General features: G+C 32.8%; 1 protein-coding gene and 1 long non-coding RNA gene across 2 annotated transcripts; one reads left to right on the top strand and one right to left on the bottom strand.

Annotated features, from left to right (window-relative positions):
- The first annotated feature begins 548 nt into the window (after positions 1-548).
- On the top strand, positions 549-6,878 carry LOC110870171. The gene is made up of 12 exons (XM_022119375.1): positions 549-597; positions 714-752; positions 804-887; positions 1,044-1,205; positions 1,294-1,410; positions 1,514-1,681; positions 1,779-1,925; positions 2,033-2,143; positions 2,244-2,682; positions 2,777-3,741; positions 3,914-5,131; positions 5,215-6,878. The coding sequence occupies exons 1-12, from the start codon at positions 549-551 to the stop codon at positions 6,876-6,878; spliced, it is 5,163 nt and encodes a 1,720-aa protein (XP_021975067.1).
- Positions 6,879-9,271: 2,393 nt separating this feature from the next.
- Positions 9,272-9,849, bottom strand: LOC118481270. Its single transcript, XR_004865159.1, has 3 exons — positions 9,758-9,849; positions 9,577-9,660; positions 9,272-9,289 (listed from the first exon to the last, which is right to left on the bottom strand). It is a non-coding gene; the product is annotated as an uncharacterized LOC118481270 (long non-coding RNA).
- Positions 9,850-12,240: the final 2,391 nt, after the last annotated feature.

Genomic DNA, 12,240 nt, shown 5'->3' with positions numbered 1-12,240 from the left:
TTGGTTTTTAATGTATTAATGTTTTGTTACATTTCTCATTTTATTTTTGACAACATTATATTTGATGTGGTTGTAATGTAAATATAACTAGATAACGTTGATCACTTTTTCAACTCTGCTCCTTTATCAACAACTATTTTAAGAATATATATTATCATCTTCAGTTGATAGTAGTTACAGAAAAGCCTCAAATCTTTTGTAAATATCGACATTCACATATAATACATGAGAAACGCTAATTTTTATTCTAAACATAAGTTTTTTTTTATATTGCGATTGTACTACATAATTTATCAAAATACATAATTTTCAAAAGTTTATACCCTTTAAACATTCAAATCCTTTAATGTCCAAATATTCCACATCTTATTATGTAATTTTAAAACTCCACATTTTAAAATTATAATTTTTTAAATACTTCTCTAAATGTGGCTTATATTTCAGTCTATGTAAATTATTTATTTCCTTAGTTATACCATATATTATCCACAGATCAAAACAATGGAATTTATGAAGCAAAGGTTATGCGACAAAAAAGGAAATTACATATGGCAGTTAAAAAAACGAAACGTTGTGATTTGGCTTCCACAGGGAAAGGTCATGTTTTCATTACTTTCTCCTATTTGTGATAAATATATGCCATTGAATATTAATTTATTCCCACTTATAAAACAATAATTTGAAACTAATGATAGTTTTTTATATGTATTCAGGCTTTCAAATGCGAAGTCCGCTTTCTAACATTACAAATGGTATGTATTTACTTTATTTATTTTTCACCAATTTGATTATTGTTGAAATAGGTGTATTCATTCTAGATTGTAAAGAAAGAATACTTATGCGAAAAGAAGAGATCGATAAAAGGAATTCCCACAAAAAGTCTAAAGGTAATTTATCAGTTTACCATTAATTATTTATGAATAAGCTATATTTTAAAGTTAATTTTCATTACTCACATATTTTTTAATTTAAAATATCCATTTTATGGAAATATTAGCAGTACACTATTATTACAATACTAAATATTTGCTTTCATAAAGCAGGTTTGAAAAATGTCCCAGTTACTTCTAACCAATCACCAACTAACAGAAATATCGATTATGGGAAGGAAGTCGTCAATACTTATCAATCAATTCCAAACACACATACCACTGACACTGCTTCAAATATCTATTATACACCATTGCTATCAGATGTTACAAATGGTACATATTTATTTATAATCAATTATTTAAAAACTACATATTTTCCTTATGTTTTTGTCTTTGTTATCCACGTTTTTTTGTTTCACAGCTTCAATCCCCAATAATGATTATACTAGCCCGAAGTTTAATCGGCGCATCCGTAAAGAATATCTGGATAGCAAAAAAAAAGGCCTGAATGTTACCTCACCAAACATTCCAATTTCAAGTACACAACCCTGTCTCACATATTGTCAAAGTATGGTAGTCTCATTATCTAATTACAAGATAGTAATTCAAATTATTATTAATAGTTGTCATATTTTTTGCAGGTACTTCTTCGTCAGATATCCAATTCAGTTTTAACAATTCACCAATTAATAGAACTGTCCCTTATGTGAAGGAAGTTGTTATTCCTTATCAATCAAATCCAAATCAACATACCACTGTTCATTCTTCCAATATCTATTTTACACCTATGCTATCAGATATTACTAATGGTATATAAATTTTTAATTTTCCTGTTTTGCATTTAATAAAAATGTACATTAATCCATTTACTTTTTCTCTTTGTATACAACATTATATCTTTTACAGCTTCAATCACCACTGATGATTATAGTAGCCCAAAGTTTTGTCGGAGCATCAGGAAACAATATCGTGATAGGCAAAAACAAGCAATTAAATCTCCATCAGTAAACTTTCAAAGGTCAACTACACAAGCATCTATCAAATTACCACAAAGTATGTTACTTACTTATTTATATTTTCAAATTGTAAATTCAAATTATTATTAGTAGTTAACATATTTATATATATTCAAAATTGTTAAATCCGAATTCCTTTTTCAGGTACTTATACGTCAAAGAAGAATATTCAATTATCTTCGTTGAACAATTCTCGAGAAAAACTCCATTTTGCCGGAGAATTTATAACGAATATATTTTGTGGCATATCAAAAGGTAATATTCCACTTCCAAATATTTTTCAATTTATTATTTTCAATTTAACAATACTATGTTATAATTATATACTACTAAAATTAAACTTTTCCATTAACAGATTACTTGGATCATGGTGATCAGAGTCATATATGTGAAACATGTCATGCAAAATTATGGAAAGATGAAGTCTTAAGAAGTTATCAAAGAAAGACTAAATCAAGTTTTTCTCTATGTTGTGGTTACAGCAAAGTCAAACTTCCCGATGTCAAGCCCCCGCCCTCTGATTATAAAAGTCTTTATACTTCTTCGGACTCTAAAAGCATTCATTTTTTGAAAAACATTCGTCGTTACAACTCAATGTTTTCTTTTACTTCCATGGGTGGAAAAGTAGATAACTCCATTAACAATGGTAATTCTCCTTATGTATTCAGACTTAGTGGTGAGAATTATCATAGTATTGGAAGTCTTATACCAACGAATGGATCCAAGCCTAAGTTTTCTCAGTTATATATATATGATACTGAGAATGAGGTTGCAAACAGACAATTTGTTTTAGGGTATGTTTTTTATTTAATATTTCAAAATTTCATATTCCAAAATAATTTTTTTATCAATCCTTATTTATTTTATATTTTATTTTTTTTTAATTAGGGAAAGCAGAAAACACTCCAGCTCAAGTACCGAAAATTTGGATTTTCAAATTATTTCAGAATTGAAGGCAATGTTAGATTCTCACAATCAGTTGGTTAAGTCTTACAGAATGGCGCGAGATTGTTTTCAAAGAAATCCTTGTGAGAATCTAAAGATTCGCCTTATTGCAAAAAGGAATAAAGATGGTAGGACATATAACTTGCCAACTGCTTCTGAAGTTGCTGCTTTAATAGTTGGAGATATTGACACTTTGTTTGAACCTAGAGATATTATTGTGAAGAGTAAACAAGGTTATCTCGAGCGTATTAGTGAACTACATCCTTCTTATTTAGCTCTTCAATATCCCCTACTTTTTGTGTACGGTGATGATGGTTATAGAATTGATATCCTTCATCGTGATGTTTCTACTTCAACCAGCAGTGATGTTTCTACTTCAACCACCAGTAAAAGACATACGTGCACAATGAGAGAATACTTTTGCTACAGAATCCAAGATAGATCGAATACGTTTTCTTTGGTTCTTAATTCCAGAAGGCTTTTTCAACAATTTTTGGTTGATGCGTATACTATGATTGAAAGCGAAAGGCTCTTATACATACGTACTCAACAAAAGAAATTAAGATGCGAGACTTTTGAGAATTTATGTTCCGTTAAAGAACAAGGCAAAAGTGATGTCTCTAAAATCGGTCAGCGTGTTATATTACCTTCGTCTTTTACTGGTAGTGCACGGTACATGTTTCAAAATTATTTAGATGCCATGTCCCTTTGTAAATGGTATGGATATCCTGATTTTTTCATAACAATCACATGTAACCCAAAATGGCCTGAAGTGAAGAGGTTTCATAAGGACACGACTCTTAACCCGGAAGATAGGCCTGATATTTTATGTAGGTTATTTAAAATCAAGTTGGATTCCATCATTAAAGACTTAAGGGATAATGCAATTCTGGGAAAGCTTCAAGCAGGTATTTTAATTATTTTTGTTTTTGTCTTCAAACTTTTCTACTTTTTTTTCAACATTTATAATAAATAAACTTTAAACTATGTTATATATTCCTATTTAGTTAGTAAACGGTAGGAAACATTAAAAAGTAAATATAATACACAAGTTAAAATTTGTTTATTTTGTATTTTTAGTTGTATATACGGTGGAGTTTCAAAAGCGCGGCTTGCCTCATGCTCATTTGTGCTTATTTATGCATGCCGACCACAAACTTCCAACCGTTGATTATATCGATCCATTCATTTCTGCCGAAATACCTGACAAAGACAAAGAACCAGAGTTATATTTTCTTGTAAGTGAGTTCATGATTCATGGTCCTTGTGGTGTTGAAAATATGAATTGTCCCTGCATGATTGACGGAAAGTGTTCCAAAAATTTTCCCAAAAAATTTCGTGAATCTACATGCATAGATGGTGATGGTTTTCCCGTTTATAGAAGACGTAACAACGGTGTTTTTATTGAGAAGTCAGATGTCAAGTTAGATAACCGCAGTGTTGTGCCATACAATAAAATTCTTTTACAAAGATATCAAGCACACATCAATGTTGAGTGGTGCAATCAGGCCGGATCAATAAAATATTTGTTTAAATATATAAATAAAGGTCATGATATGGCATCAATTTGTTTTGTACCAAGTAAAGAAGCAAATGATCAAGAAAAGACGGTTGATGAAATCAAAGACTACTATAGTTGTAGATACATATCTGCTTGTGAAGCGTCTTGGCGGATTTTTTCTTATGATATACATTATAGGAATCCTTCTGTCATTAGGCTTCCTTTTCATCTTCCAGGACAACAACATGTTATCTATGAAGAATTTGAAGAAATAGAAGATGTGTTAGATAAACCGTCAGTGAATGCTTCAATGTTTTTACAGTGGTTTGTTTGTAATGAAAAATACCCTGCGGCACGTCAACTTACTTATGTCGAATTCCCAACAAAATTTGTATGGAAGATCAACAAACGTAAGTGGAAACCAAGGAAAAGAGGGTTTTCAATTGGCAGAATTCATTCGGTTTCTCCTTCAGTCGGTGAAGCTTATTATTTGAGGATTTTGTTGAACAAGGTGAAAGGTCCAAGAAATTTTGAGGATATTAGAACCGTAAATGATGTTGAGTATCCTACTTTTAGAGATGCATGTTATGCATATGGCCTTTTGGATGATGACAATGAATATGTTGAAGCAATTATAGAAGCCAGTTTCACCGGATCGGGTTATTATTTAAGAAGTTTGTTTTGTACAATGTTAATGTCCGAGAGTATGTCTAGACCTGAATTTGTGTGGGAAAAAACTTTCACTTACTTATCAGATGACATTCTGTACAAGCAACGTCGTATTTTAAAACATCCAGGTATTTTCCATTATAATAGAATTTATATAAATGTTTAAGTTAATGTAATATATAATTTAGACGTTAATTTCATTATTTGACAGGTTTGGTACTTAACGAAGATCAAATTAAGAACCTAACATTGTTTGAGATCCAAAAGTTTTTACTTCGAAATAATTCCACTCTTAAAAGGTATTCCAGTATGCCTTTTCCTAATCATGATTGTATATCTTCCGCAAACAATCTTTTACTTAGTGAAGAGTTGGCTTATGACAAGGAGATATTAGCTGAAGAGTTTCGTAACCTTTTCTCTTCATTAACTCATGAACAACGGGTTATATATGAAGAAATCATCACAGCGGTGGATAACAACAAAGGAGGGGTTTTTTTTGTTTATGGTTACGGTGGAACTGGAAAAACATATCTTTGGAAGACTTTATGTGCATCTATAAGATCAGAAGGGAAAATTGTTTTAAGTGTGGCTTCCAGTGGAATTGCATCTCTTTTGCTATCAGGAGGGAGGACTGCTCACTCTCGGTTCCACATTCCTATCAATTTAGATGAGGATTCTTTTTGTTTCATTAAGCCAGATAGCGATCTTGCACGTTTATTACAAGAAACATCACTTATTATTTGGGACGAAGCACCAATGGTACATAAACATGGATTTGAAGCTTTGGACAGATCGTTAAAAGACCTTTTTAGATCTGTATCTGGAGCATCATCAGAATTACCATTTGGTGGGAAAGTTATAGTTTTTGGAGGAGACTTCCGACAAATACTACCTGTGGTGCCAGGAGGAAGCAGACAACAAATTGTAAATGCTTCTTTAAGTTCTTCTTATATTTGGAGAACTTGCAAAGTCCTAAAATTGACCAAAAATTTGAGGTTGAGTACCTCAAATGATCCATCTGAAATACAAGAAACTACCAACTTTGCAAACTGGCTTTTGGATATAGGGGAAGGTAATGTCGGTGGTGTGAATGACGGCAATGCAATTTTACAAATACCCGAAGATCTTCTCATCAAACATTCGTCTGATCCCATTTCAGAGTTAATCGAGTTTGTATATCCTTCTCTTATATATAATTTCAATGAACAAAATTACTTCCATCAAAGAGCCATTCTAGCTCCAACAAATGATGTTGTTCAAGAAATTAACGATCGTATGCTGTCACTTTTTCCGGGAGTTGAGAAGGAATATTTAAGCTCAGATAGTATCTGTCCAACAGAAATGCTTAATGAGAATTTAGATGATACATTATGCTCACCGGATATTCTTAATGGAATTAAAGCTTCTGGTTTGCCGAATCATAGGTTAGTTTTCAAGGTAGGTGTTCCGGTCATGCTTCTTAGAAATATTGACCAAAAAAGTGGTTTGTGTAACGGAACAAGATTAAAGGTGGTCTCTTTGGGTAAACGTGTTATACAGGTAGAGATTATCTCTGGAAGTCACATTGGCGATCGTCATTATATTCCTAGAATTACGTTGATACCTACAGACAAAAAACTTCACATTAAGTTACAAAGAAGACAATTTCCACTTGCGGTATCTTTTGCAATGACCATAAACAAAAGTCAAGGACAATCACTCTCTAGAGTTGGTTTGTTTTTGAAAAATCCAGTTTTCACACATGGTCAATTGTATGTTGCATTATCAAGAGTTACCCGACGAGATGGCCTCAAAATTGTTATTCTAGATAGTGATGGAAATCTTTCTGATACAACGTCAAATGTCGTATACAAAGAAGTTTTTAGAAATTTGTAATGTAAATATAAATATCATGTGTTCAGTAACAGTGAAGTGTACGTGTATGTCGCTTTATGTTTAGTTTAAGTCAGACACGTTAGTATATTGTATGAATATTATTATCGTTATTTTCATTTATTGCCATTTTTTAAAATGTAATATAATGATAAGTTGAGTAGTCTATATAAAAAATCATATGTAATTTAAATTTAAAGTAACAACAAAAATACCATTACATTGATATCTCTATAATAGAGAATTTGTGAAGACGTTAAAGTAAACCTGTATATTTAGAGGCTCATATCCATCAACTATATTTTTTGTTGTCAGTGTGTAACAAAGAGAAATAAATAATAAAATTTGTGTTTTTGTGTTAGATAAAGATATACATATAGAGATGGACGTGATAGGTTTTTTAAAAGCTAAGATAATTTAGAGAAAAACAAATATTTTGATGAAATTATATAAATGAACATGAAGGCATCAATGTCAATGCTCTTAGATGTTATTTTGATTGTTAAGATATAAAACCTGATATTGAATAATAGGTTATTAATTGTAAATTTTAAACCCGTGCGTCACACGTCAACTGTGTATTACCATTAAACGTAAGACATAATATCAAAATTAGTCAAGTTATTATACCCAAAAATAACAACCAACCATGCATGTACCTAAGTACCTGTTAACCTTGATTTACATAAAAGCCCAACCCAAAATAAACGAAAAGCTGTCTAATTTAGCCCCAAGTTTTTCTAGACGAAGTAGGACTCTAAAGCCCAACAAAAGAAATTAGCATATATATTGTTTATAAAAACCACCACAACGACAAGTAGACTTCCGATTCATGCACGCAATTTTTTCTTCTTAACACCACGCTTCTCCACAACCCTTGTCAGTGTCAAGACCTTGCTTGAGTTGTTGAACTCAAAAAATAGTTCTGCTCCCATTTTGATGTTCCAAGCCTTCAAGTAATTCGACCATCCAACAAATGCATACCGGAACCCTTTGCGGTGTTTTTCCGATCTGGTCATTATAAAGTTGACTTCACCTGTCCGGTTTTGAACACTGACTTCTTTGAGATTAGCAGGAGATAAGTCCAACACAGATGACATTTTTGGTGGTAGTCGCTGAAAAATACAACATATTACAGTCATGATTAAATATATCCTTTGGATAAAAAGTTGAAGAAAGAAACACAAAAAATCTACAAAATCTTACAATTCTGTGTTCCGCAATTCTTTTGAAGTTCAAAACCGGTGATTGTGGGTTAAGTTTTTGAAGTGTCTTCTTGCGCTTCTTCTGAACATAATTGAATTAACTTGAACATATTCTAGATATATATTATAGAGATTATATATTATTACGAAACAAACACGAGTGTTCAAAACCGGCTATCCGAATATTTCGGATACTCAATATCACTATCCGAAACCGTATCCGAAAGTTTGGATTTCCGAAGTTCGGATATCCGATTTCGTAAACACACACAAATAAAGATGAGACAAATAAAATTACTACTTTGTTGTTAGGATGTTTACAAGTTCCTCCACTAATTTTGAAGACCCCTACACGACACTCTATTATCACAAAAAACAATTTTATCACGAAAGGAAGCTGAGACTATATAATCATGCAAAACAATACTATCAGCTATATTGTTATGAAACACATAATTCCTAAGTTATCATCAAATCAAAAGGAGCAAATGAGTATATTATCATGAAGCGAATTACATCTATATTATCACGAAACCAAATGAACAAATGACTATATTATCATGAAACAAATAAAGCATGTATTATCACCAAAAAGAAATGAACAAACCACTATTTTATCAATTAAGAAAGAACGCCTATATTATAACCAAACAAATAGTGGCTATATTTTTAGCAAACAATTTAAACCCAAACCCATTTATTGCAGAAACCATATTGAACGAAAACCACTACATAATTAAGATATATGAACTATGTAAAGAAAAAAAAATTTCCAAAAAAGTTGCAATTTGTTGTTGTACCAGGTTTGTGGATTTCAAAACTGGAGAACCCGTCATTGGTGCTTCATCAACCTTTTTAATCCTGCTTCGAAGATTTCTTTTTGTCTGTACCAAAAGTAACACAAATAATTATTAACTTTTTTAAAAATTTCTTACTATAAAATATAAACCGTAAATGTCCAAAAATTATCAATTTGGTTTTCTACCGTTTCTGTGGATTTCAAGACCGGAGAACCAGTGCTTGCTGCTGCATCAACTCTTTTAATTCTGCTCCGAAGATTTCGTTGTGTCTGTATCAAAAGTAACACAAATAAGTAACAACTTTTAAATAAACATGTTACTATGAAATATATAACGATAAGTGAGTTGAGCGGTATTCATTTTTGGTTTTAAATACCTGAGTTTCATATACTTTGGACTTGCCTTTAACCTTCACAATAAAAACAATAAATATGAATATGTAAAAGTTAAATAATAATTGAAATAAACAAAGAATGTTTTGTATTTTCATTCTTTCTTACCAAAACATGATTATGTAAAAGTTTAATAATAATTCTAATAAATAAATTCATTAATGTTAAACATATCAAACACTTTTGGAGTTATCTTTGTCTAATAAAGCATGAATACGTAAAAGTTAAATAATAATTCAAAAAAATATATTAGAAATTGTTAAACATATAAAACACTTTCAAAATGAACAAGCTGAATACTTACATGTTTTTGATTTCCTTCCAGATCATCTTCACACACATCAGCCGGCAACTTTTGTTCAACTATCATATCATCATCCGCAGTAGACTAGAAAATATAAAAAACCTCAGAAAAAAATCAGTATAATTATTAACAGTTTTAATTAATATGTTTCGATATATACTTTTTAAAACAACCAATCAACCTTTTTTAGAAAAACTTCTGTTCCGGTGTCAGGATCGAATACGGAAACATCAAAGCTTAATAAATCCAGGCTGGTAAAAACAAAGAAATAATATTTGTCTATAGGGACCTCTTCAACCACCTTACGCCATCCATCGGTGAAATAACCACCGTTCGAGCCTCCTTCCAGTCTTACGTTCCAAAATCTTTCTCCAAAATAAACTGTAACACCCCCAAAATTCCACCTGCGGAAACCCCGCGAGGTGTGTTACGCATCAGAGTTCGAGCCACCAATCATATTGAACCAATGATAAATATTTAAATAAGTCATGACATTATTTTAACAAAATAAGTTGTCAACATAATATTAATTCTCAAAAGTTGTGTAGCGGAAGCATGTAATAAGTTGTTTAGCAATTGTTTCATAATAACGCTTAAACCAATGTATCAAATATAATTTACTCCAAGAGCCTCGATCCATGACCACTCCAGCACTCCCAGATAGCAAGCTTCCCATTCCCAAGATACCTAACGACCTGCGAGCATGTAACACGTGTATCAGACAAAGCTGGCGAGTTCACAGTTTTAGAAAATGTTTGTTACCCGTTGTGTGTAAAACCGTTCAATAACCAATGCAAGTAATATTGTTAATATCTCATTTCCAAACACGGACGGCTCCTGAAATACATGACTGCCCTTCCCACGTACTCCTATCTAGTACTGGGCCAGACTGGGTCATTAGTTCACCTCCGTCCTCTACAGGCACGGGGTGAGGGTGCCAAACCTAAGTAGCGCTACTAACTAATACCCGATGAGGGACTTACAAATGATGATAGGTGAGATCATTAACCAATATACTCGTTTTTACCCAATGACTCATTCCCCCCATGGAATACCCACTGACTGTCCCCAACCACTTGGACGCATGCTCGAATGTAGTGAACTCACCTTGGTTTGCTCGGTATGCTTAACTTTGTGCTCGCAAATAATCAATCAATCAAGGCCTAATGTAATGCATTTACACATAGTGAGTTCATGCTCGCAATAATTTGCATGCAACTAACATCACAGTATAACACCGAGTGTGCTTAGCAGTTAGCATCTTGTATCATGTAAACACTAAATCGAACTCATGCAACTTCATGCTTCGTATAACAGCTTTCTCAGTTCTTTCTAACACAGACTATTCGTTAACAGTGATGATAAACTTAACAGTATCCACAGCGTTAATCAGGACTAATGGAAGTAATATACGTAATGAAGTTTCATAGTTAACATTTAAATCGCATAAGTCTAATAACATCACAAGATCCATGGACATGTATTTCCAAAGCACATAACGTATTAATCAGGCATATAAATATATACATAACATGAACCGGACATTGACAGCAACCATACCACAACCGAATATAATCTTAGTTTACAAAGATTCCTACCGAACCAATCAATCCAATACTCAACCAAATCTGATTTACATGCACCCATATGTTCAACCGATTATTTCTAGACGATGCACATGTACCAAAGCCACTAGTGACCGTCACTTTACATGTACACTCTAATCAATCTCATGAATTTAAAGGCACAATGGCCGACCATATGTTATTTATTTGGCTATTTGGCTGCACATGCTCACATTATCCAACATGAATTTGCAATATCATCACTAAAAGTTCACAACAATGGCCGACAACAACTTTGATAAAATATTCAGCCAATTACTAAGTTTTGACCGATGACTATGAGTGGACCGATTAAATGATTGGACCGATGGCTACTTGAATTGTGTTATGTGCTCACATGCAACCACATCAAAAATTACTAAATTAATTAACATGATATCACCAATCATGGTCCCTGATGTCAACGTCTACTCCAATCATTCAAGTGGTTATCCTAACAGGTTTAATAAAACTACCATGCTATTCGGCGGCCATGATCACATAACACATACACATGATATCATACAAATATAAATAATCCATAGACAAGAATTACTAACCAGACTTCGAATAAGATGATAGCTCAAGAGGGGGGAGAAACACCTACTGCCGTCGCACAATGGGTGAAAGGGTAGGGTTTGCTTGGTTATATATTATGTGATACGGGTATGCGACCTACAACTAATTATATTGCTAATCAACACAACATGGGCCGATGATCATGATCCCTATCCTAACTGGGCCAGGATTCAGTTTACAACAAGTGGGCCTCCGGTCGAAAGACTAAAACTCGGTCGAAAGGTCTTATCTCGAAAGGTCGTATGTCCTAAGGTCGAAGGATATTCGAAAGACTGGCACTCCAGTCGAAAGATCTCCAGTCGAAGGATCTTGGGTCCTCGGGAATTCGGGTTGTCACATCATCCCCAACTTGAAGGAAATTTCGTCCCGAAATTTGACAAGTAAGTACGAGAGAGTGAAGTGGCAATTTAGGATTGCTGCGGATTTTCCTCAGGTGTTACATCATCCCCAACTTGAAGAGGAATTTCGTCCCGAAATTCAC

Source organism: Helianthus annuus, chromosome 8 (genome assembly GCF_002127325.2).
Source record: "Helianthus annuus cultivar XRQ/B chromosome 8, HanXRQr2.0-SUNRISE, whole genome shotgun sequence".
NCBI classification, from domain to species: domain Eukaryota; kingdom Viridiplantae; phylum Streptophyta; class Magnoliopsida; order Asterales; family Asteraceae; genus Helianthus; species Helianthus annuus.
Note: the sequence above shows the minus strand (reverse complement) of the source record. Positions and strands in the feature narration are given on the sequence as shown.